At 36.7% G+C, this 22,239-nt stretch overlaps 1 protein-coding gene across 1 annotated transcript in view; it reads right to left on the bottom strand.

Annotated features, from left to right (window-relative positions):
* Window positions 1–527: 527 nt before the first annotated feature.
* Window positions 528–22,239, bottom strand: part of kiaa1549la (KIAA1549-like a) — a gene marked incomplete at its 5' end in the record, with an annotated part of 75,795 nt that continues 54,083 nt past the window's right edge. Inside the window, 11 exons of the mRNA XM_079808997.1 lie at window positions 528–2,023; window positions 7,033–7,107; window positions 7,313–7,464; window positions 7,646–7,785; window positions 9,523–9,620; window positions 9,766–10,137; window positions 11,676–11,805; window positions 12,987–13,225; window positions 13,488–13,612; window positions 15,531–15,655; window positions 20,529–20,716. Coding sequence (XP_079665123.1) covers window positions 7,078–7,107; window positions 7,313–7,464; window positions 7,646–7,785; window positions 9,523–9,620; window positions 9,766–10,137; window positions 11,676–11,805; window positions 12,987–13,225; window positions 13,488–13,612; window positions 15,531–15,655; window positions 20,529–20,716 — 1,599 coding nt within the window. The 3' untranslated portion in view covers window positions 528–2,023; window positions 7,033–7,077. The remainder of the gene's footprint in view (window positions 2,024–7,032; window positions 7,108–7,312; window positions 7,465–7,645; window positions 7,786–9,522; window positions 9,621–9,765; window positions 10,138–11,675; window positions 11,806–12,986; window positions 13,226–13,487; window positions 13,613–15,530; window positions 15,656–20,528; window positions 20,717–22,239) is intronic.

Genomic DNA, 22,239 nt, shown 5'->3' with positions numbered 1-22,239 from the left:
GATTTTGTAGCGGAGGAAGTTTTTGTTGCCGTGGAGAACTGAAATAAAGGGGAAGTGCTGCCCTCTAGTGGACAGGAAATTAAAAGCTAAGCAAAGCTAGGCTAGCAAGGACACGCTAAAAATGCACAATAAAGCAGTTAATAAAACATTAAACACAACATGAAGTCTTTTAAAATCATTTTTAAATGATCAAATGTATTTTTATTAGATTTGATTCAGTGTGTAACCCACAAAAATGAGTCCTTCAAAGTGTTAAACCATTATAATGATGGTTATTTTACATTATGCTAAATAAAATAATCAAGAAGAAAAGAAAATAACAAGTAGAACGTTTAAGCGAAGTATTTTTTTACAGTAACGAGGGAAAATATACAGTAGTGTCAAATATGGAGTCGTTTAGTGTCATATAAGTAGGAAAAGAAGTCAACATCTTATTTGTTATGATGATGTACACATTATGAATATTACACACTTTTCACATAGGTTCACAACGAGGCATTTTTTTTTTTTGTATTTTTTTTTTTTTTAACATTTGAAGCACAATATTTTACATTGGTAACAATTTTTAGCCGAATGTCCTCTGTTGTTGGCCAAAAAAGGGTGATTTAATTGATATAAAAATATTAAAAAGAAAAAACTTTAAAAAGGAACTATTACATGATAGATATTTGCACATCCCCTGCACCACCGAAGTTAAACAGAAAGGACAACGTTCATTTCAACACAAATCATACAGTTGTGGCATTTGTAATAATTTACACAACACATTATGTAATTTTCATAATCCGATTATGTAAATGTATCTCGATTCATTCTGCAAATGGCAACAAAAAAAAAGTTTGTAAAGTACATTGACAGGTAGCATGTAATTAATGGGATACTTAATGCTGTGTATGATTCTTTTTACAATAGATTCCCGTCCTATAACTGCCCAAATAAAATATGGGACTTGCTTGACATACAAAGCCCTTATGATTCATATGTCCAGACTACATGCATTAGACTCATTCTCTTAAGAATACATGCCCAATGTTACTTCTGTAACACCGTACTTGCTTAATTCTAGCAAATTTATATCATATTAAGATATTATGCTACAGTTTTAATTTGATTTAATGTGATCAATATATTCTAAATTAGATTTAAAGTCAATTTTGGTGTATGCTGCATATTTTATCTCATAAATATCTCTATGTTTTGGTACCTTTTAAAAGGCAATAAAATATGTAGTTTTCGTTACTCTTCCAGTACTTACAAATGGCTAGTAAAAATATGAATCCCTCCATCCATTCATCATTTATCAATCTCTTTATCCACTAAACCTTTATGGCTATCTTCCCATGTCACACGTAAACTCTCAAAACACGATTCATGTCTTTCATGAACGCTTTTGCATCGTGAAACACTTTAATACAGCATAAGCTATGGCATTTTTGAGAGAAAGAAAAAGCATATACTCTATTTTTTTTGCATTGTGACTACAGTAGATACAGTACAGGATGTCACATCCCTCCAAATGTTCGATTTCTTTTATGTCATTCATCGTCATCATTGTTTTTTTTACACAAGCCATACGGAGTGCACAAAAAGAATCACCTGCAATAACTGTTTCTTTAAAAAATGCATGAATGAGAGCAAAAGACACAGATAGGCATCGATGAAGCAAGGAAAGCCCAAGACGGAAAAAAAATATGTTTTCGTTTTTTGTTATTAGTAACTTGGGTGTTTAAAACACACATAAAACCACCTGCATAAGATACAACACTTCTTAATTTGAAAAAGCTTTAAGAAAAACACAGTTTTGGCCAGTGAGGCAACCTGTCGCTTGTTCAACGTGGTTGTTGTGGTTATTTACCCTCACTGCAGACGTTGGTTAAATGTGGGTGCTGCATCTCACTTAGGCTGGCAGGTGAGGTTGTGGCTTATGGGTCTGGGTGGCTGTTCGGCCGAGCGTCGTGGTTGGTCGGGGCTGCTGAATCCAAAATTTTAGGGTAGACGACAATTATTTTTGGTGGTACGCAACCTGAAAGATACAATCACATAGCTTCTTAAAGAAACGGTTCACCCTCATGTCATCCCAAACCTATCCAAATCTACATGTCAACTAACTCTCTTAAGGGTAGTAGTTGAGTATCAGGGCCAGATTTACTAAACAGGGCATATTAGCGTGAGAGTGCAATTCCAAAAAAGCACGATGAAAGTGGAATGTTCCGTGCGTGATCAACTGACGACGTGCAAATTAAACACAGGCGCAGCCGGATCATTTTCATAATGACCAACGCAATCGACCAGTTAGTCTGATTTAAGATGTGTTTTTTGGGCCGGTAAATAATGGCGCAAACACCAGTACATTGATGAGCGCAAACCTTATTAAGTGATTCATTTAAATACTCTCCTCCCATAAATGTTGCGTCTGAAAGGGAAACTCCTACAAATGCATATGCAATAAGGTCAGCTGAAAAAATGTCCACGCCTTTTCAGCGCTACTTTATCACTGCGTGTCTTTAGCAAATCATTACAGTAGTTTTTTTAACATCAAAAGAGGGTTTGCGCTGGTGCAAGCTGTTAGTAAATCTGGCCCTTAATATTTTATCTTATAATTAAAGCAGGGCTCGACATTAAGCTTGTTCACGTGCTTGTCCTTCGGACAAGTAAATCTGTCTTTCACTTGTCAGAGTAAAAAAATGTGCTTGTCCGGAATTTTTTTTATTTTTGTGTGTTGTAATGTAAATAAAATTTATTCTGAAGCAATATTCTCACCAGTGTTCAATCAGCTTTGACATATTTAAATCTGCATATTTGTGATATTTTTACCTTTTATAAAGGGCATTTTTCCTCTAATCGTATCAAATATAGTCTATGCTTCAGCTTTCCTTTTATATTCTTAAATTTGATCAATAAATTAAATTAGAAGACGACACTGGATGTTACCAGTCAAATTAAATAATTTACACTGAAAAATTACAACTGCATTAAATAATGTTGTGAGATTGTTTTAAATATTTTTTGAATATTCAAATAAGAAAAGTTGGAAAGAATGTTTAAACATGAAACTAAAACTCCAGTAGGTGGCAGGTGAACGTCTGAATGAGTGAGTCATTGAGTCGATTCGTTCAAACGGCTGATTCATTCAAGAATGAGTGTTGCTGCGTCCCAATTCGCATACTATCCGTACTAAATAGTATTCGAAAAAAGAATTAGTATGTCCCAAATATTAGTATGTTGAAAAAAGTATTCCAAAGATTCCCGGATGGTTTACTATTTCCGGTCAGAATCCGAAGTGCAGATCGATGCGCACTCTAACGGCTGATATTGCCCACAACCCATTGCGAGATGGACGAGGATTCGATTAGAACTACAAACGCGGATAAAAAGTGTTTAAAAAACTACAAACATGACGGTTACGCGAGTCTGACAGTTAAGTGGAGAGGATTAGATAAAGTGGTTTGAGTGAGCAATTATCAGTATTTAACCGGACGAAAAGATATTTATTCAATATTATCCACATTATATTTCACCTGCAGCAGCATTGAGAACTTTTGTAATGATACGTTTGGCCATTAACTTTGCAAACACATGAGAGGAGTCTAAAGACCCACGAAAGGCAGATCAACGAGCGACTACATTTCTCTCCAATACGGTAGGAAATTAAATTTAAAGTGGGGGATTTGAACTGTGACGATGATTGACATTTTAAACGGTGACGGGACGCACGTAACAGAGTCCGTTAAAGATGACGCAGTAATATGTCCCAAAGCTTGCATACTCTTCTGCTACACACTCAAAAGTATGTACTTTTTCTTCACAAAAAGAGTACATACTTTTAGGACGTAGTATAAGTAGGCGAATTGGGACGCAGCCGCAGTCGTTTACGAATACCGGTAGGTAATTGAATCTTTGATTCAAAACGCTGAATCATTCACTAACACGCTGTTGCAGTGACACGCGTTCTGCTGTGCTCTTTGTTTGGAACTCTTTTCGCTGCTGAAATAGAACAAAAACACTCAATATTGCTTCTAAAATGTAAGTGACTTAAAGGAACACTCCACCGTTTTTAGAAATAGGGCTTATTGAACTTCTTTCCTACATTTAGATATGTGGGCGAATGTATTTTTCTCTCAGTGCATGCATTGTTTTAGTTTGGCAGGGTCGCCGCTAGCTTAGCTTAGCATAATGAATGGAATCCTATGTTGAAAAGACAAAAATGCATTTGCCCACATATCTAAATGTAGGAAAGAAGTTGAATAAGCCCTATTTCTAAAAACGGTGGAGTGTTCCTTAAATGTTAATAATTGTTTATGGAACTGTCATATGAAATCAGTGTCATTTTCAGTCGTGATGTTATTCAGGGAAACAACACTCTTGGTAATTTGACATTGCAACTATCATATGATATGTTATAAATATAAATAAACTCCACATTTCTACGGCAGTGTGTTAACTGAGTTTCTCTGTGTGAGCGGTGCACATTTGCGCAACGTTATAGTTACCGTAAGTTCATTATACATTATATATTATCATCCACTATCGATCGCCACTTACACTAAATGAATGCAGAATCATTCCTGCATTTTGGTGATTCCCTAGTAATTTTTTGTTAATTATGTTTTATCAGGCTACTTGTCCGGTCGGGCAAGTAAAATTCTCTTTCACTTGCTCCTTCAAAAAATCCACTTGTCTCGGATAAGCGTTAATGTCGAGCCCTGATTAAAGGGATAGTTCACCCCAAAATTCGGTCATTATTTTCTCACCCTCAAGTTGTTCCAAACCTGTATGAATTTCTTCAAAATATCTTCTTTTGTGTTCAGCAGAAGAAATTCATACAAGTGAATTTGTGAAAGCGGTGACATAATACGTGTTCTGTCTATCGGCGCGTAGTGTTTCTTTACAAAGTGACATCGCCAACTACTGGCCTGGCAGCATAACACAGCATTTTTAGTTTTTTTTTTTCCTCTAATCCATGTGAACAGGGATCGTTTTGACAACGTTGTCGTCTGTACACAAAAATGTTCAAAAATGCAAAGGAAAAAACGTTTTGTTTTTAGTAGGGTGGGCGATGTCCCCTAAATTGGCAGTTGACGATGTTTACAGTAAAACATTGTGATGGTTGATGATATCGGATTTACTATATCTCTTTACATAAATACTATTTTCTACTTAAAACTATCATTTACTAAACCAAATAATGACTCATCTGCGCTAGTTTGGACGTGAGGGGAAAAAAGTAGCTTCCTTCCACTTCAAGAGAGTTGTGCTCTTTTTATTTTAATCTATCTCTTTACATAAATACTATTTTCTACTTAAAAAATATAATTTCGTTATTTTACTAAACCAGTGTTTTGTATGTGAATGCTGTTTCACGTGAATATTACCACAGGAGTGAAGCACAAAGCTTTGTTTAGCCTACAAAGGAAATCAATTAGCAGTTAAATGTTACATCGCAGCCATGAAAACATAGGCTATGGATTCATGCCGAATAAGAGAGGTAGGCTGAGCCCAATTTAAGATTTGTCAGCTTTTTTATTCTGTTTTGCGATCTGGTCACCCGATTTTCCGTGAATTTTAACAATAGGCCAAGTCCATTTTATCCCAATGGACATGTTTCTTTTCCCAAATCTTCAATTGCATTGCACCCATTTTTTCACTGGGGATTAAAAACGTTTCTTCCTTTTGTTTGCTTATAATTAAGTCTATTATAACTATTCAAATCCTTTCCTGTGGTAAAGTATAAATAACACTGTAGGACAAATACCCTTTTGCTTTAAATTTGATTTAACACAGTTTGTTCTTGTTATTAAACTTGGTAAGGCGAATCGAGTTTATTTGAATAGCGCATTACACACACACACACACACACACACACACACACACACACACACACACACACACACACACACACACACACACACACACACACACACACACACACACACACACACACACACACACACACACACACACACACACACACACACACACACACACACACACACACACACACACACACACACACCCCTGTGATTTTAGTTTAGTTTTGCAGTGAATAATCAAACATTGCCTAAATGTCTTGACCCTGTGGAAGATAAAATTCGCTCTTCAGACCTTTAACAACAAGTGTTGCTTTGCAACATCAGGAGAAAACATGAAGACGAAGATATTCGAAAAGAAGGTGTCTATCCAGCTCATGTCCCACATTCATCTCAAAGCGCAGAGCGGTAGGCTATATGACGCATCTTTGCGGGGAAATAGTATGAAACAAATATTTTTGTAACTAATATTTAATTTTCTTATTTTCTTTAGGTTACCATTATTTACTGATAATCGTTTAAATGTTTTATAGGCTGTAGTGTGTTGTTTCACTGACGGAAGTGCTAAAATAAACACACATGCTTATGAAATGGATGTTTCAGCCTCAAATTATTTAAAAATGTAGGCTATATATATATCTGGCATAGACTACAGTATTTAAAATAGCATATATGCATTAGTTATATTCTCAATTTAATTTACAGAGCAATCCCTGCTAAGTTTTTAGTTTAACTATACAAGAGAATTAGTGTGTCACACTCACAACAAGACACAACAACCCTAGTTTTTAGTGCATCGTTGTTGTGTAAACGTATCCTTAGTTAAAGTTCATTTCAACATTTACAATTTTTTTTAAAAGTTGTATTTTTTAACATTAGTTAATGCATTATGAACTAACATGAACAATAAACAACTGTTTATTTTATTAAAATTGACAACGATTATTAAACTTTACAACAAATATACGGCTCACTGTTAGTTTAAACATCAATTTGAACAAATGAGACCTTATTGTTAGGGATGTCCCTATATACAGATAATATAATTACCCAATTGCGAGATAATATAATTGTGAGAGAACGCATTAAAATATATATTTTACCTTCCATCTCATATTTTTTTTCCATCACCATGTCTCTTTAGGGGCTCCATAGAATTGAGCAGAATTTTTTTTTAAATTCATAATCAGTGTAGTAATAATATAAATTGTTAGTAATCTTGTACCCTGGTAAATTTCCGTGTCTGCTCAACATCAGAAAAGACTCCCATTCAGCAGATGGTCTCCAGGTGACACTGGTTCTGTAAGAAATTTTCAGAAGAAAAAAAAAAAAAGACATTTCCATTTAAGATGACACAACAGAGACAATCCAGATGAATAAAGGTTCTTTGAGGATAATAACAAGATGTGAATGTAATAAGGTCACAATACCAGATGTGTTAGGAGTCATCGGGGAGACTTAGTCACGTTGGCGGTACTGTATATAGAAACAGAGCTTGCCTTTACCGTGTCATTCCACTGATGTGGAAGGTCCTCTGGCTCTGGAGGGTAGGACATCCAAGACGGGCTCCGGTAGGAGGACGGTGGAGACAGGACGAAGTAGTCTGAGTAGCCGGGGCGGTTGGCAGATATGGCATATACTGCTGTCATTGGGTTTCCTGCAAAACATTGGAAGGCAGATTTTTTTTTGATGCGTTTGAAAATCCAAAATATTCTAAATGGATTCAAAATTTTGTAGTCCAAAAAGCCACAGTATTTTAGGCTAGGCTTAAGTCTTGTCTGTGAAAATGGGGGCTAGTGTTCCGATTTAAAACCCCACCGTTTACCAAACACACTAACCTGAGTAGCTTGTCATAGACTCGTCGACAGTAACAGCAGGGAAAGGAGCTCGGTTGATTGGCAGGTAGGGGGTGCCATTGTGCTGACTCATCTCAGAAGCCTCAGACACCCGAGGCTTCAGACTCATGTCTGGTGTGGAGCTACAATAAGAGATGAAGAAGTCTTGTTATACCTTGATCAAACCACCAGGGGGCAACGCTGGCCAGCATCGCCATAGAGCCGCATAACAAACCTCAATGCAGTCAGCAGCACTGACAACCATGCAAAGTACCTTTAACGCATGCCAGCCACAGAATCTCAGAGGAAAAATCTTATATAAATATACATGAGGCTCTATACAGCTCTCAATGTGATGCTGTAATGCTATGTGCTATGACACTAGCTACGTTTACATGAACATATTTTGTTTCAATCGGAATGAATTCAGTGTTTATATGAATGGTTTCCTGCTGTTTGCACATACTATTCTACTAAATTTGCTTCTTTTCTTTGTTTTAAAGAGATTTATTATTTATCAATTTTGGGTCCCAATTAGGAGACGACTAGCACGTGAACCGTTGCGAGTAAAATTTATCAAGCAGTAAAAACACCCATTCCTGCCAATCCGTCTTTGGATGAGAGTCATAAACAAGGACTAGTGGGGCATTGTACTGCTCCACTTAACAGACGATGAGTGGAAGGAACATTTTAGAATGACACGGTCATTTCTATGTCATTGCACATGCGCAGTACTTTCCAGTTTTGGTTTTCAATCCGATCAAGTTTTTTTACTAAAATTTTAATCGGATTTGGCCAATTTATTTGCTTTCCTGTAGCTCAAACAATAGAGTGTAGCGCTAGCAACGCCAAGGTCATGGGTTCGATTCCCAGGGAAAGCAAAAACTGATAAAATGTAAAATGTGTACCTTGAATGCAATGTAAGTCGCTTTGGATAAAAGCGTCTACCAAACGCATACATGTAAATTTATTCTGACTGACGTGGTTACATGTGACTTTTTTATTCTGACTGTGCTAGTAGTCCGATTACAGTCGGATTGTTAGGCAGGGGTGTAAATATGCGATGATATCTATCGCTGATGTAAACGATATGATTCGCTGTATAGAGTGTTTTATCCAAGACTCGGTTTACTGTATTTATAAGGTATAAATAATGTAAAATGTCAAATTCTGTCATTAATTACTATATAATATAATATAATATAATATACAGATTAGGCATAACATTATGAACTAATATTGTGCTGGTCCCCCTTTTGCTGCCAAAACAGCCCTGACCCGTCAAGGCATGGACTCCACTAGACCCCTGAAGGAGGCCACAGCCACCAGGGAATACTGTTTCCATGAAAGGGTGTACATGGTCTGCAACAATGCTTAGGTATCAGAACCATTAACTTCTGGAGCAATTTGAGCTACAGTATCTCGTCTGTTTGATCGGACCACACGGGCCAGCCTTCGCTCCCCACGTGAATGACCCTGTCGCCGGTTCACCACTGTTCCTCCCTTGGAGCACTTTTGATAGATACTGATCACTGCAGACCGGGAACATCCCACAAGAGCTGCAGTTTTGGAGATGCAGTCGTCTAGCCATCACAATTTGGCCCTTGTCAAACTCGGTTAAATCCTTACGCTTGCCCATTTTTGTGTGTGACAAAATGTCCACTTACTGCCTACTATATCCCACTCACTAACAGGTGCCATGATGAAGAGATAATCAGTATCATTCACTTCACCTGTCAGTGGTCATAATGTTATGCCTGATTGGTATATAATATAATATAATATAATATAATATAATAAAATATAATATAATTAATATAATATAATTAATATAATGCATGAACCAAATATGAGTATGAGTATTTTAAGGTTTCTCTCACCGTCTCAATGAAGTTCCAGGTGGGGCTCCGCCTCTTGGAGGGATGAGGGGTGGTGGGGAACCCAAACCCATATCAGGCAGCTGGGTAAACCTGAATCCCTGCAGAGCCAAGCACAAAGCAACTTTACTTATATGATGACTTGTATCAACATATGACTCTGAATTGAGTTTGGGAAGAAACTAGAGGATGTAGTGTACATATGTTTGCATTCATTTCACGATCGCGTCAAAGTTCGGCACTCACTGGTTTGGGGAGGCTACACTGGTGCATTTCCGGCCCAAAGGATGAGCCGCGCTGTAGAGCTCCATTGGGGTGGTTCATAGTCCCAGGTGCACTGGTAACTCCATCCAGGTAAGGGCTACCGTGGCTGGGGTTGTACGAACTGTGAGGGTGGTGGTGGTGGTGGTGGTGGTGGTTTCCCGGGGTTGGCTCGGCAGAGGCCAAACCAAAGGCGTTGTCCAAGAGGAGGTGCATCTGCTGCCTCACTTCATCGATGGAAGGCTGCGAGCTCAGGGTGGACGAGTCGGAGTGACCTTTGACCTGGTGGCTACCGCCGAAACCCAGGGAACTCAGAAGGCGGTCCACATCTGTCTCCTCAAATGGTTCAGGCTCACCCTGAGATGGATTCAATGAGTAGACATAATTAAATGACATCTTAAATATTTCTTCTTTTTACATGTCTCAAAATTTCCAAAACTTTCTTTTCATTTAAAGTTTTTTTTTAAATCACAAATTTTTCAGAGTAGTCCAAAAGTATGTAAAGTATATCTAGTCACGCAAACGGGGCTTTTCAAACTTGAAATAGTTAAGCCTGGGTCATTCTAAACTCTGGGTAAACAGAACTGTAAATTCTTAAACGTGGTTTAAAGGGTTAGTTCACCCAAAATGAAAATTCGGTCATTAATTACTTACCCTCATGTCGTTCGACACCCGTAAGACCCGTAAGATGAAGATATTTTAGTAGAAATCTGATGGCTCTGAAAGTCTACCATTGGCACAATGCACGGTACATTCTCATAGTTTTTGTGCGCATAAAAACCCTAAATAACGACTTATATAGTGATGACGATTTCAAAACACGGCATCATGAAGCTTCGAAGCGTTATGAATCAGTGAGTCGAATCATGATTCGGATCGAGTGTCAAACCGCCAAACAGCTGAAATTTGGCGATCCAAACTGCTCATTCGACTCACTGATTCATAACGCTTCGAAGCTTCATGATGCCGTGTTTTGAAATCGTCATCACTATATAAGTCGTTATTTAGGGTTTTTTTGCACACAAAAACTATTCTCGCCGATTCATAAAGTTATTGTAGAACCACTGTAGTGAGATGGACTTTGTAACGACGTCTTTAGTACCTTTTAAGGGTCTTGAGAGTGTAAAGTGCATTGTGCCAATGGAGGCGTTTCAGAGCCATCAGATTTCAACTAAAATATCTTCATTTGTGTTCTGAAGATGAACGGAGGTCTCACGGGTGTCGAAAGACATGAGGGTAAGTAATTAATGACAGAATTTTCATTTTTGGGTGAACTAACCCTTTATTGTACGTATTTGCAAATTTGCAGAACAAGATTGGCTGTATGTTGCTAAGCATCTAGCCATAACATTCAAACACTGCTTCATTTGACACTGTACATACAATGTGGAGTAAACAATAGCAGGGTTTCATAACCCTGTGTAAAATTCTGTGCTAACCCTGCTTCTAAATTACAAGTGTAAAATGTTCCTTTACCCAAGGTTAAAAGCAGGGTTTAGAACAATGATAACCCAGGGTTAAACAGTTTAAAAAGCCCTGATCTCACTTTTAAAAGCTCTTGAATTGAATTTCTAAATCACTGTAAACAAAGTTCAATTACGTTCTGCTGTTTCACGATGACGTGGGTTGTTAAAATTCAGGGTTAGTGAATCAGCTAGGCTACCTTCATTCTCAAGCTCTCTTCTGTCATAAACCGGGTTTAAAGTTAAAGCTAAAGGTAATCATCTTCATTTAAGCCTGGAAGAAAACTTGAGCTGATAGTCATTATTAAAGCAAAAAGAATCTCTGCAGGCTCCCTGAACTGTGAATGACACGCGCCGTGCACAAAGACTTCAGCAGAAGACTTTATATCGGGGATTTGGGGTCCCATGATGCAAGAGGCTGGCAGCGCTTACATCGTAGCCGCTGTTGCGGATGCCCCTCCTAGATCTCTCCCTCATGACCAGCATGTCCATCTCAGTCTCTACAGGGCTCGGGGTGTTCAGAGACTGCCTGCTCCAATACGCAGGTTCCCTGTGGGAGTCACTGGAGAGAGAATGTTTGAAAAATTCAGCATTGTGAACTTATGAACCAACATATGGTTAATTTTACATTATGATTTATTTTTATTTTTATACACACTGAAATATTGATGTCCAAACATTATGTGCTCTCTGTTTTGGAGAAGAGCATTAAAGAGATCTTCATTCATGCCACAGGGGGAATTTACTAAGAATTAATAGTGTTGTATCATCATCTGTGTTGTTTTAGCACACAATTCAATAAAAGGAATTATGCAACAATTATGCAATGGCACAAATGTAAAAACGTATACTGTATATACACTACCATTCAAAGCATGAGGTCTTTTAAAAAATGTTCTTTTTACAAGAAATGAATACTTATCTTCAGCAAAGATGTATTCAATTAATTAAAAATTAAGTGACAAAAAGACATGTATAATGTTACAAAAACATTCCTATTTCAAAGTAATGCTGTTCTTTTCTTTCTTGATCATTGGTCTGGGGAGTCTGCTCTGTATTTTCTACTGCACAAAAGGCGTGATAAATGTATATAGTTCAAATGACTCCGTACGAAATTGTGCGATTTTGCCAGTTTGTGATTGGTCCCCGCAAATTTGTAACAGAAGCAGGATAAAAATATGTACAGGTTTCCAGCCAGAGCTGCAGATCGAAATCAAATCGCCGGAAGATCAGGATGGGTTTACCCAGTCTAGATAGATTAAACCATCACGGTAAAATGTATCACACAAAAATATTAAGCATAACAATTTTTTCCATATTAATAATAATAAGAAATGTTTCTTGAGCAGCAAATCATCATATTATAATAATTTATGAAGGATCATGTGACACTGAAGACTGGAGTAATGATGCCAAAAATACAGCTTTGATCACAGGAATAAATTAAATTTTAAAACATTAAAAAGCACATATATATATATATATATATATATATATATATATATATATATATATATATATATATATATATATATATATATATATATATATATATATATATATATATATATATATATATATATATATATATATATATATATAGTGTATACAAGTATGCAACATTTTATTTCATCAAATATTATAAAATAATTATTTGGACAAAGTATGTAGGAACATGCAACTGGCTTAATTTTCTCTAAATATTTTGGGATGAGTAATAGCAGGGATTTAATCTCCGCCTACCTCCTGCGGTACTTTACATAAGTGGAGGGTTTCCTGTCCTCCTTCGGCCCCCTCAGATCTTCCAAATCCAAGGAAGCATTCTCCCGTCTCATCCTGTCTCGATGGCTGTACATGTGGCCGCTGCCGCTCCCGCTGCTGCTAGTGACCGGCCCATCACTGTAACCTTTCCTTTTAGCTTTTAACCTCAGCTTATTCCGATAATGCTCAATGTCCGACTTCTGCTTCAGTCCCATGTTGACCTGCGGGTGAAAAGCTGATGTTATTTATTTGCTCCCATTTTGTGCAACTCAGCTGCTCATAAATCGGTTTTAAAAAAATATATTTTTGCTGGTCTGGCAGGTAAAATCTGTGGAACAGATTTTGTGTGGGCCTGACCATACGACAGGTCCCAGACACAGTAAGTTACTTTCTGTTGATAAGCACTCAACACAGGTAAAAATAAATCAACAATAAATGCCTCCTAATGAGGTGGCCCCATCTCCATGGTGACAGCAAGCTCACCTCTCCATTCAGGATGACAGAGTCTTGGCTGTGATTGGAGGAGTCAGGATAAGAATAGTTGAGTGGGGCAGGCATAGGCTTGATGGTGATGAGGCGTAGAGAGCCAGTTAGAGAGTCATAATGGTCTGGAAAAAGTCACAGGAGACCAATGCAATCATAAAATTACAGTAGGAGGGTAAAAAAGGGATCAGTAAAGAGTGCAGCTGTAAATACTCAAAAAGAGCGTGATACTAGCCACTGGTGCAGAATATACTGAACAGTCAGTTATTTATAGGTTTTAGGGTTTAGTGGTGTGTGCACTTCCAATGGTTTATAAAGAGATCATCAATCTAATCCATATGAATTGAGCAGTTTAGTTCGAATTTTATGAAGAGACTCGATCGCTTTATATGATGAACAGATAAATTTAGGCTTTTATTCACATTTAAATATTGATCAGCGAACATGAACAGAAGCTCAACTGAACATGCTTGATGCGTGAAAAACGTGTTGCGTAACACGAGAATGAACCTCATTGGTTCTTGCTGAAGCTCAAACGTGCTGCGTAACACAAGAATTAAACCCATTGGTTCTTTCTAAAGCTCAAACGTGCTGCGTAACAAGAATTAACCTCATTGGTTCTAACGGAAGCTCAAATGTGCTGCGTAACACGAGAATGAACCTCATTGGTTCTTGCTGAAGCTCAAACGTGCTGCGTAACACGAGAATGAACCTCATTGGTTCTTGCTGAAGCTCAATCGTGCTGCGTAATACAAGAATGAACCTCATTGGTTCTAAGTGAAGCTCAAACGTGCTGCGTAACACAAGAATGAACCTCATTGGTTCTTGCTGAAGCTCAAATGTGCTGCGTAACACGAGAATGAACCTCATTGGTTCTTGCTGAAGCTCAAATGTGCTGCGTAACACGAGAATGAACCTCATTGGTTCTTGCTGAAGCTCAAACGTGCTGCGTAACACGAGAATGAACCTCATTGGTTCTTGCTGAAGCTCAAATGTGCAGCGTAATACAAGAATTAACCTTATTGGTTCTAAGTGAAGCTCAAATGTGCTGCATAACACGAGAATTAACCCTGATTGGTTCTTGCTGAAGCTCAAATGTGCAGCGTAATACAAGAATTAACCTTATTGGTTCTAAGTGAAGCTCAAATGTGCTGCATAACACGAGAATGAACCTCATTGGTTCTTGCTGAAGCTCAAACATGCAGCATAACACAAGAATGAACCTCATTGGTTCTAACTGAAGCTCAAGTGTGCTTTACCACAACTGATATGTGAGTTGATCAATGTTAATATGTGAATGAAAGCCTAAATTAATCTGTTCATCTTATAAAGCGATCGAGTCTCTTCAAAACATTTGGACCAAACCGCTCAATTCATATGGATTAGTTTTTTAAGCTCTTTATGAACTTTTTGAAGAGTCAAAGTGGTAGTTGCGTAGCTGTCAATGAAGGGACAGAAATCTCTCAGATTTCATCAAAAATATCTTCATTTGTGTTCCAAAGATGAACGGAGGTCTTATGGGTTTGGAACGACATGAGGGAGACAAATTAATGACAGAATAAAACTAACCCTTTAAAACCAACCGTTTATAATTTAATTTCATATTACAACATCCATAAAGTTCAAGGAACCTTAAAAGCAATGAACTACAAATACAGATACAAGCCAGTTACAGAAAGTATGATTGTTTACATTTTGTCATTTTAGTGTTTCAACACTAGATTTTCAAAAAACAAACAAAAACAAAATTTTTGTAAAAAAATTTAATATAATAATATAATGTAATATAATATTTTTTTCATTTATAAATGTTTGTCATTTTACAAATGTTTAGTATTTAAGTTATCATGAATGATAAAAAATATATAGGATATATTTCTTATTTAGAATCTTTTAGCAATTTTACTTTATCTTTTTTTAATGATGCCTGGATTTTGGGAAAAACTGATGTTTTTTTCCCCCAGTAAATTAAACCCAGCGTTTTTATGAGACCATTATGGGTTTAATAAATGGGTTATTAACCTAATAAAGGACCTTTCTCACCATTTCTCGTGTGCTGCTCTTCTTTGGGTGCTTTCTGTGCCGTTGATCTCCGAGCCGTGGAGCTTCTGCCTGTGTTCAGCTTCCCAGATTCATTGCTCGAAACAGAGCCGTTCTCGCTTGGCAACCTGCTGGGGGTAGCCATGGCAACAGAGGCAATGGTTAGTTTGCTGCATGCAGTGTGAGGCAGGGTTAACAGTTGCCTTGCAGGGCCCTCTGGCCTCTGTTAACCTGCGTTAAATTGCAGTGGTGTCATTTAGCAGACATCACCGTAGGGTGAGCATCCACCCATCATGTTTTGTGTCATTTAAACGAATGTTGAACAACAGGACGAATCCTGGTCTGGAAAAACAACCACACTGACAACATATCAGAATGCACATCATGTGCGGCGAGAGTTGTAAGGCATGATCACTACTAGAAATAATGTTGGCAAGCATATCCCCTCAACATTGACTTAATAGAATGAAGAAAATTTGAAGTGGATTTGTTTATGGTATTTAATAAAAATGATGAAGAAACTGAACAGGTCCCAAGAGATCCATATCTGATGAAATGCAATGTTGTGTGTTAAACAGAATGTGAAATGAATTTGAAATCAGAGTCACGGTCTATAAATATATATTATATAAATAAACTACCGGTATATATTATTATAATACATTATATATATATATTAGCCATAATATATATATATATATATATATATATATATATATATATATATATATATATATATATATATATATATATATATATATATATATATATATATATATATATATATATATATATATATATATATATATATATATATATATATATGTCAATTTCTCATTAATGCAATTATCTAATCAACCAATCACATGGCAGTTGCTTCAATGCATTTAGGGGTGTGGTCCTGGACAAGACAATCTCCTGAACTCCAAACTGAATATCAGAATGGGAAAGAAAGGTGATTTAAGCAATTTTGAGCATGGCATGGTTGTTGGTGCCAGACGGGCCGGTCTGAGTATTTCACAATCTGCTCAGTTACTGGGATTTTCACGCACAACCATTTCTAGGGTTTACAAAGAATGGTGTGAAAAGGGAAAAACATCCAGTATGCGGCAGTCCTGTGGGCGAAAATGCCTTGTTGATGCTAGAGGTCAGAGGAGAATGGGCCGACTGATTCAAGCTGATAGAAGAGCAACTTTGACTGAAATAACCACTCGTTACAACCGAGGTATGCAGCAAAGCATTTGTGAAGCCACAACACGCACAACCTTGAGGCGGATGGGCTACAACAGCAGAAGACCCCACCGGGTACCACTCATCTCCACTACAAATAGGAAAAAGAGGCTACAAATTGCACGAGCTCACCAAAATTGGACAGTTGAAGACTGGAAAAATGTTGCCTGGTCTGATGAGTCTCGATTTTTGTTTAGACATTCAGATGGTAGAGTCAGAATTTGGCGTAAACAGAATGAGAACATGGATCCATCATGCCTTGTTACCACTGTGCAGGCTGGTGGTGGTGGTGTAATGGTGTGGGGGATGTTTTCTTGGCACACTTTAGGCCCCTTAGTGCCAAATGGGCATCGTTTAAATGCCATGGCCTACCTGAGCATTGTTTCTGACCATGTCCATCCCTTTATGACCACCATGTACCCATCCTCTGATGGCTACTTCCAGCATGGTTTCTTGAACATGACAATGAGTTCACTGTACTAAAATGGCCCCCACAGTCACCAGATCTCAACGCAATAGAGCATCTTTGGGATGTGGTGGAACGGGAGCTTCGTGCCCTGGATGTGCATCCCACAAATCTCCATCAACTGCAAGATGCTATCCTATCAAAATGGGCCAAGATTTCTAAAGAATACTTTCAGCACCTTGTTGAATCAATGCCACGTAGAATTAAGGCAGTTCTGAAGGTGAAAGGGGGTCAAACACAGTATTAATATGGTGTTCCTAATAATCCTTTAGGTGAGTGTGTATATATATAGTGTATATATATTCACGTTACTTAATAAAGCATGTATCACTGTATTATAAATAAACACACACACACACACACACACACACACACATATATATATGTAATTTATATAAATAAATAATACATTCTCAATGAATAATCTGGTTTTACTCATAAATACAGACATAAAGTGCTTTGAAACACACATTGATTTTATAATTTAATTTCATATTACAACATCCATAAAGGTCAAGGAACCTTGAAAGCTATGAACTATAATTACAGAAACAAGGAATATTTAATTTTCACATCACGAAACAAATGCTTCAATCAAAACCCATCTCTCTCTAAAAAGAAGGTAATACAGTCAACAAAATATGAATATTACATTAAATCTGCTAATCTCTCAGGCTTGCATGCCAACAATCTGCCATGCACATAACACCCAGCCCCGCTGGACTCGCAGCCGCACGAACACACGCACGCACGCACGTCTTCTAGGTCTGACACAGTCGGGCAGAGGAGAGCGTGGACGCGTTGCCCAAGCTGCCTATGGGCACACTGAATCATACATGATTCTGGAGCTGTGAGTGTACTTATCTTCCCTGCATGCATCTCTGTCCGTCTCTGCCAGGTTTAAATGCTTGTGTATTCACCACACTTGCTTTCCAAATAATTATTTCCCCAGCCCAGCTCTCTACAGGCTCATTTCCCTTTAATCGTGCCACTCAGGAGAGATAACAAACGGCAAAATACATTTGTATTCCGGCTAATAAGCACGGAGGCTAATAGAGAAAGAGCAAGAGAAGGAGAGGAAAAAGAGGAGAAGCCACACTGCAACAATTTCAAGGATCGGTGCTCTTTACTCTGTCGCATTGTCCCACGTCCGACGTTAAGGCATATTTACGATCCCACGGCCCGCAGAGAGTGGCTAAGTAAGCCTGGAGATGTGGGAGATGCGTGCTGGTGGGTTTTAATGACCTTGAAGGGCTGCTTTTGCAGCGAGACCGGCGTGCGAGCTGAACACTGATAAATTTCCTACAATCTTTCATTTGCATTTTTTATGCAGGATGGATGCAGGACCTTGGGAGGTTTCGCTCTTTGTGAAGAAAGAAAGACATTTTTTCTGAAGCATCGAGGACAAAGAAATACACGCCAAAAATGAATCAGAAGAATCAAGTACCCACTGTAGGATTTGATCTGTCCTTTAGGCTACGTTTTTTGCTTGTACGATATGACTCCAGTGAGATCATGCGTGGTGGTCTTATGTTGCATATACAATATTAGTTAGGAATTTGATATTAAGTAGGACTTTGATCTTAAATGCTGCTCTTTTCAACTTCCTTGAATCCTTATCGAATAATCTTGAAAAAAAGTACCACGGTTTCCACAAAATATTAAGCTGCACAACTGTTTTCAACATTGATAATAATAAGAAGAAATTACTTGAGCACAAAATCAGAATATTAGCATGATTTCTGGAGGATTTCACAATATTACTGTTTTTCTGTAACTATTTCTGATCAAACAAATGCAGCCTTGGTGAGCATAAGATACAGTAGTATAAGCATCACAACTATTGTTATAATATATTATTATTATATTATTAAAATGCACTAGGGGTGTAACAGAATCGTTTCGGTACTTTCGGTATAGTGCACGCGTGTAGACCTACCGAACGGTTCCGAATTAAATATTTAACAGTTATCAGCAGGCTTGGTGTTAATCCTAGTTCCCACACGAACACAATAAGTACTCAGTCCATTTTATCCTTTATCATGAAATTCAAACGATAAATGCCATTTTGACGTTCTTTAATGTGACGTAACGTACATCAGTTCAAGCGGCCGCGGCGCGTGCGTGTGAACGCGATCATCTCTTCCTAAAGAATAAACATGAATTAATATTTTAAGGTATGTTGAGGATACATTAACACTTACTGAAACGTATCATATGTCGTGTAATCGCTCAATCAGTGTAGCAACCGCGGAAAGACGTCAATAAACAGCTTGTAAACAATGTCACGTAGCATTACATTTACCTCAGAAGTCAACAGGCTGTTAGTTCACAAGAGAAATTAACTCTTTCGATACAACTATGCAATATATTAGCCTATATATTCATTATATTCTGCTTAACCTGTTAGTGATGTCTTGTTTATTTAATGTATGAAAATGACAGCCACTGTGTATAAATGATAATATTTCAACAACGAATTGAAGAAAAAACAATTTTATTATTAGATTTAGAAGTTAATGCAGAAACTGCCTTATGTGAAGGTTACATGTTAGTATGTTATTTGAGTGTTGATTATTATATCTAAAAATAAATAGCAACTGAATTTAGGCAAATAGTTTGGGCTCTGTTGTTAACCTTTAATATTATAGTAATTTGCAAGCAAGGGCTCCCTATATAGTTTACAGCATTATCTTTAAGAAAGGTTTAGCTTTCAATTATTCCATTGTTATTAAAGTGAGCGTTAAACGATGGCAAAGGTCATTTAAGCTTGCACAATTATATATATATTTTTTTGTTTGTTTTGTTTGTTTTGTTTTTTTTGTTGACAAAATCATTACCAAAATCATATAGTGTTCACCAGCAGATGTTGGCATTGGGGGTATTGTTGTGCCACGTCTGTCTTTCTTGATTTAGATTCTATAAATATATGTCAAAAGAACCATGTCTTTGTTCCTAAGCACACAGTGTACTTTGTTCTTCCCTTCACGGTTCTCAATGTCTCTGCCGCGTCTTAAAGTCAAGAGCTCAATCCGCTTAGTTTATACAGATTAGATTATACGTCATCCTTGAGGCATACTTGATTTTTTAGCAGAAGAAGATAAAAAAAATGCAACTCAAATAGAACTTTGTGGTCATATCGGGTAGGAAGGCTTTTAAAACATTTATGACTTTCAGGCTTTAAAGCCTGGTGTTCTATAGAGAGTTGAGCGATATACTATCATACTAGCTTATTCCATTTGGTACGCCTAAAAATATGCACATACTTCCACAGTGCTTCTTTGTTCTATAATTAAAGCACTCACCTGAGATGCATCTCAGTCGACTGGGGTCTTTTTGAGGCTGTACCATCTTGTAACACCGCCACCCTGTCTTGTGTGAGAGGGGCGTCCCGTACTGGGAGGGACAGGACAAGTGTTTCCTTGGTGACAGTGAGAGCCTCCTCACCTGGCTGGCCCATGTGCTGCTTGGCGTAGTCGAAACCCTGCACGGGCTGGACGGGAAAAGATGCGGCGTGATTGGATGGTGGAGAAGAAAGTAAGAGTTACACAATGCCACATCCAGCGTTTCATTTCAATCAGCAAAGGAATGCCGGCCATCCTAATTTATTCATGGGCTGCAGGTACTTTGAGTCAAACTATATTTTATGGGGCCTGCATACAATGCATCAAGTTGCCATGTGATATTTAATATGGAAGGGCTATGGAGCCTCTCGTTTTAATGAATTATGGATCAATCTCCGGCAGAACAGGGCGCACGGAGGCAGGGTGCCTTTTGGATCTTAAAAAGGTGTCACAGGGTGTTGCTGTTATGATGTAAATGGGGAAAATGTGTGATTAATTCAATTAATAATTCATGTGACGCTGCACTTTGCACATGCTGCTGTCACATCTACAAGATCCTTTAGTGCGGTATATCATTTCTAAATCATCATCAAACAGAATTGTAAAAATTATTATTATAAATGCACAATATTCAAATTCTAGCCGGTGCGACAAGCCGATAATTATTTTCATGTTATGGCTGATAACCAATAAATATCAATATTAAAACGTTATACAATTTTGTAATAAAAGAAAAAGAAACAAACTCAATCCTTCTAAATGATTCCAGTGAATCATAACATTTTAATGTACAGTATGAAAATGGATATTTAATTTCAAGATTTGGTGAAGATTACATTTAACATTGATATATTTTGATTATATATACTGTATATTATGAACTTCAATTTAATGCAAAACACAAAATATATATATATATATATAATTTTATTAGGTTAAGTTTATATGTTACATATATATATATATATATATATATATATATATATATATATATATGTAACATATAAACAAATATATATATATATATTAGTGCTGTCAAATCGATTAATCGCGAATAATCACCTCCAAAATGTTTATGTTTACATAATATATGTGTGTGTACTGTGTATAATTATTATGTGTATATATAAATACTCACTCATTCATGTGTATATTTAAAAAATATTTGCATGTATATACTGTATATTTATTTATTTTATTTATATTATATATAAAAAAATTATATTTCATATATATATACATAATAATTATACATAGTGCACACACACATATATTATGTAAACAAACTTTTATTTTGGATGTGATTATTCATGATTAATCAATTTGACAGCACTAATATATATATATATATATATATACTTAATTTAATAAAATAATATATAAATATTGTATGTATATATATATATATATATATATATATATATATATATATATATATATATATATATATATTATTTTTAATTTTTATGAATAATTAATAAATGAATTAAATTAATAAATGAATGTTTTTTGTACAAATTGGCGAAATGAGCATGCACAACTAAATATCCAATATCAACATATACAGATAAATTAAAAACACATTGTAATATAGGTAGATACCTATCTAAAATGTGTTGAAAATACCAAAGAGCAACAGTGTTTACACACAACCTTTTAATTTTAAGATCAT

Source organism: Gobio gobio (assembly GCF_949357685.1).
Source record: "Gobio gobio genome assembly, chromosome: 25".
Taxonomy (NCBI): domain Eukaryota; kingdom Metazoa; phylum Chordata; class Actinopteri; order Cypriniformes; family Gobionidae; genus Gobio; species Gobio gobio.
This window is presented reverse-complemented; position numbering and strand designations above follow the sequence as displayed.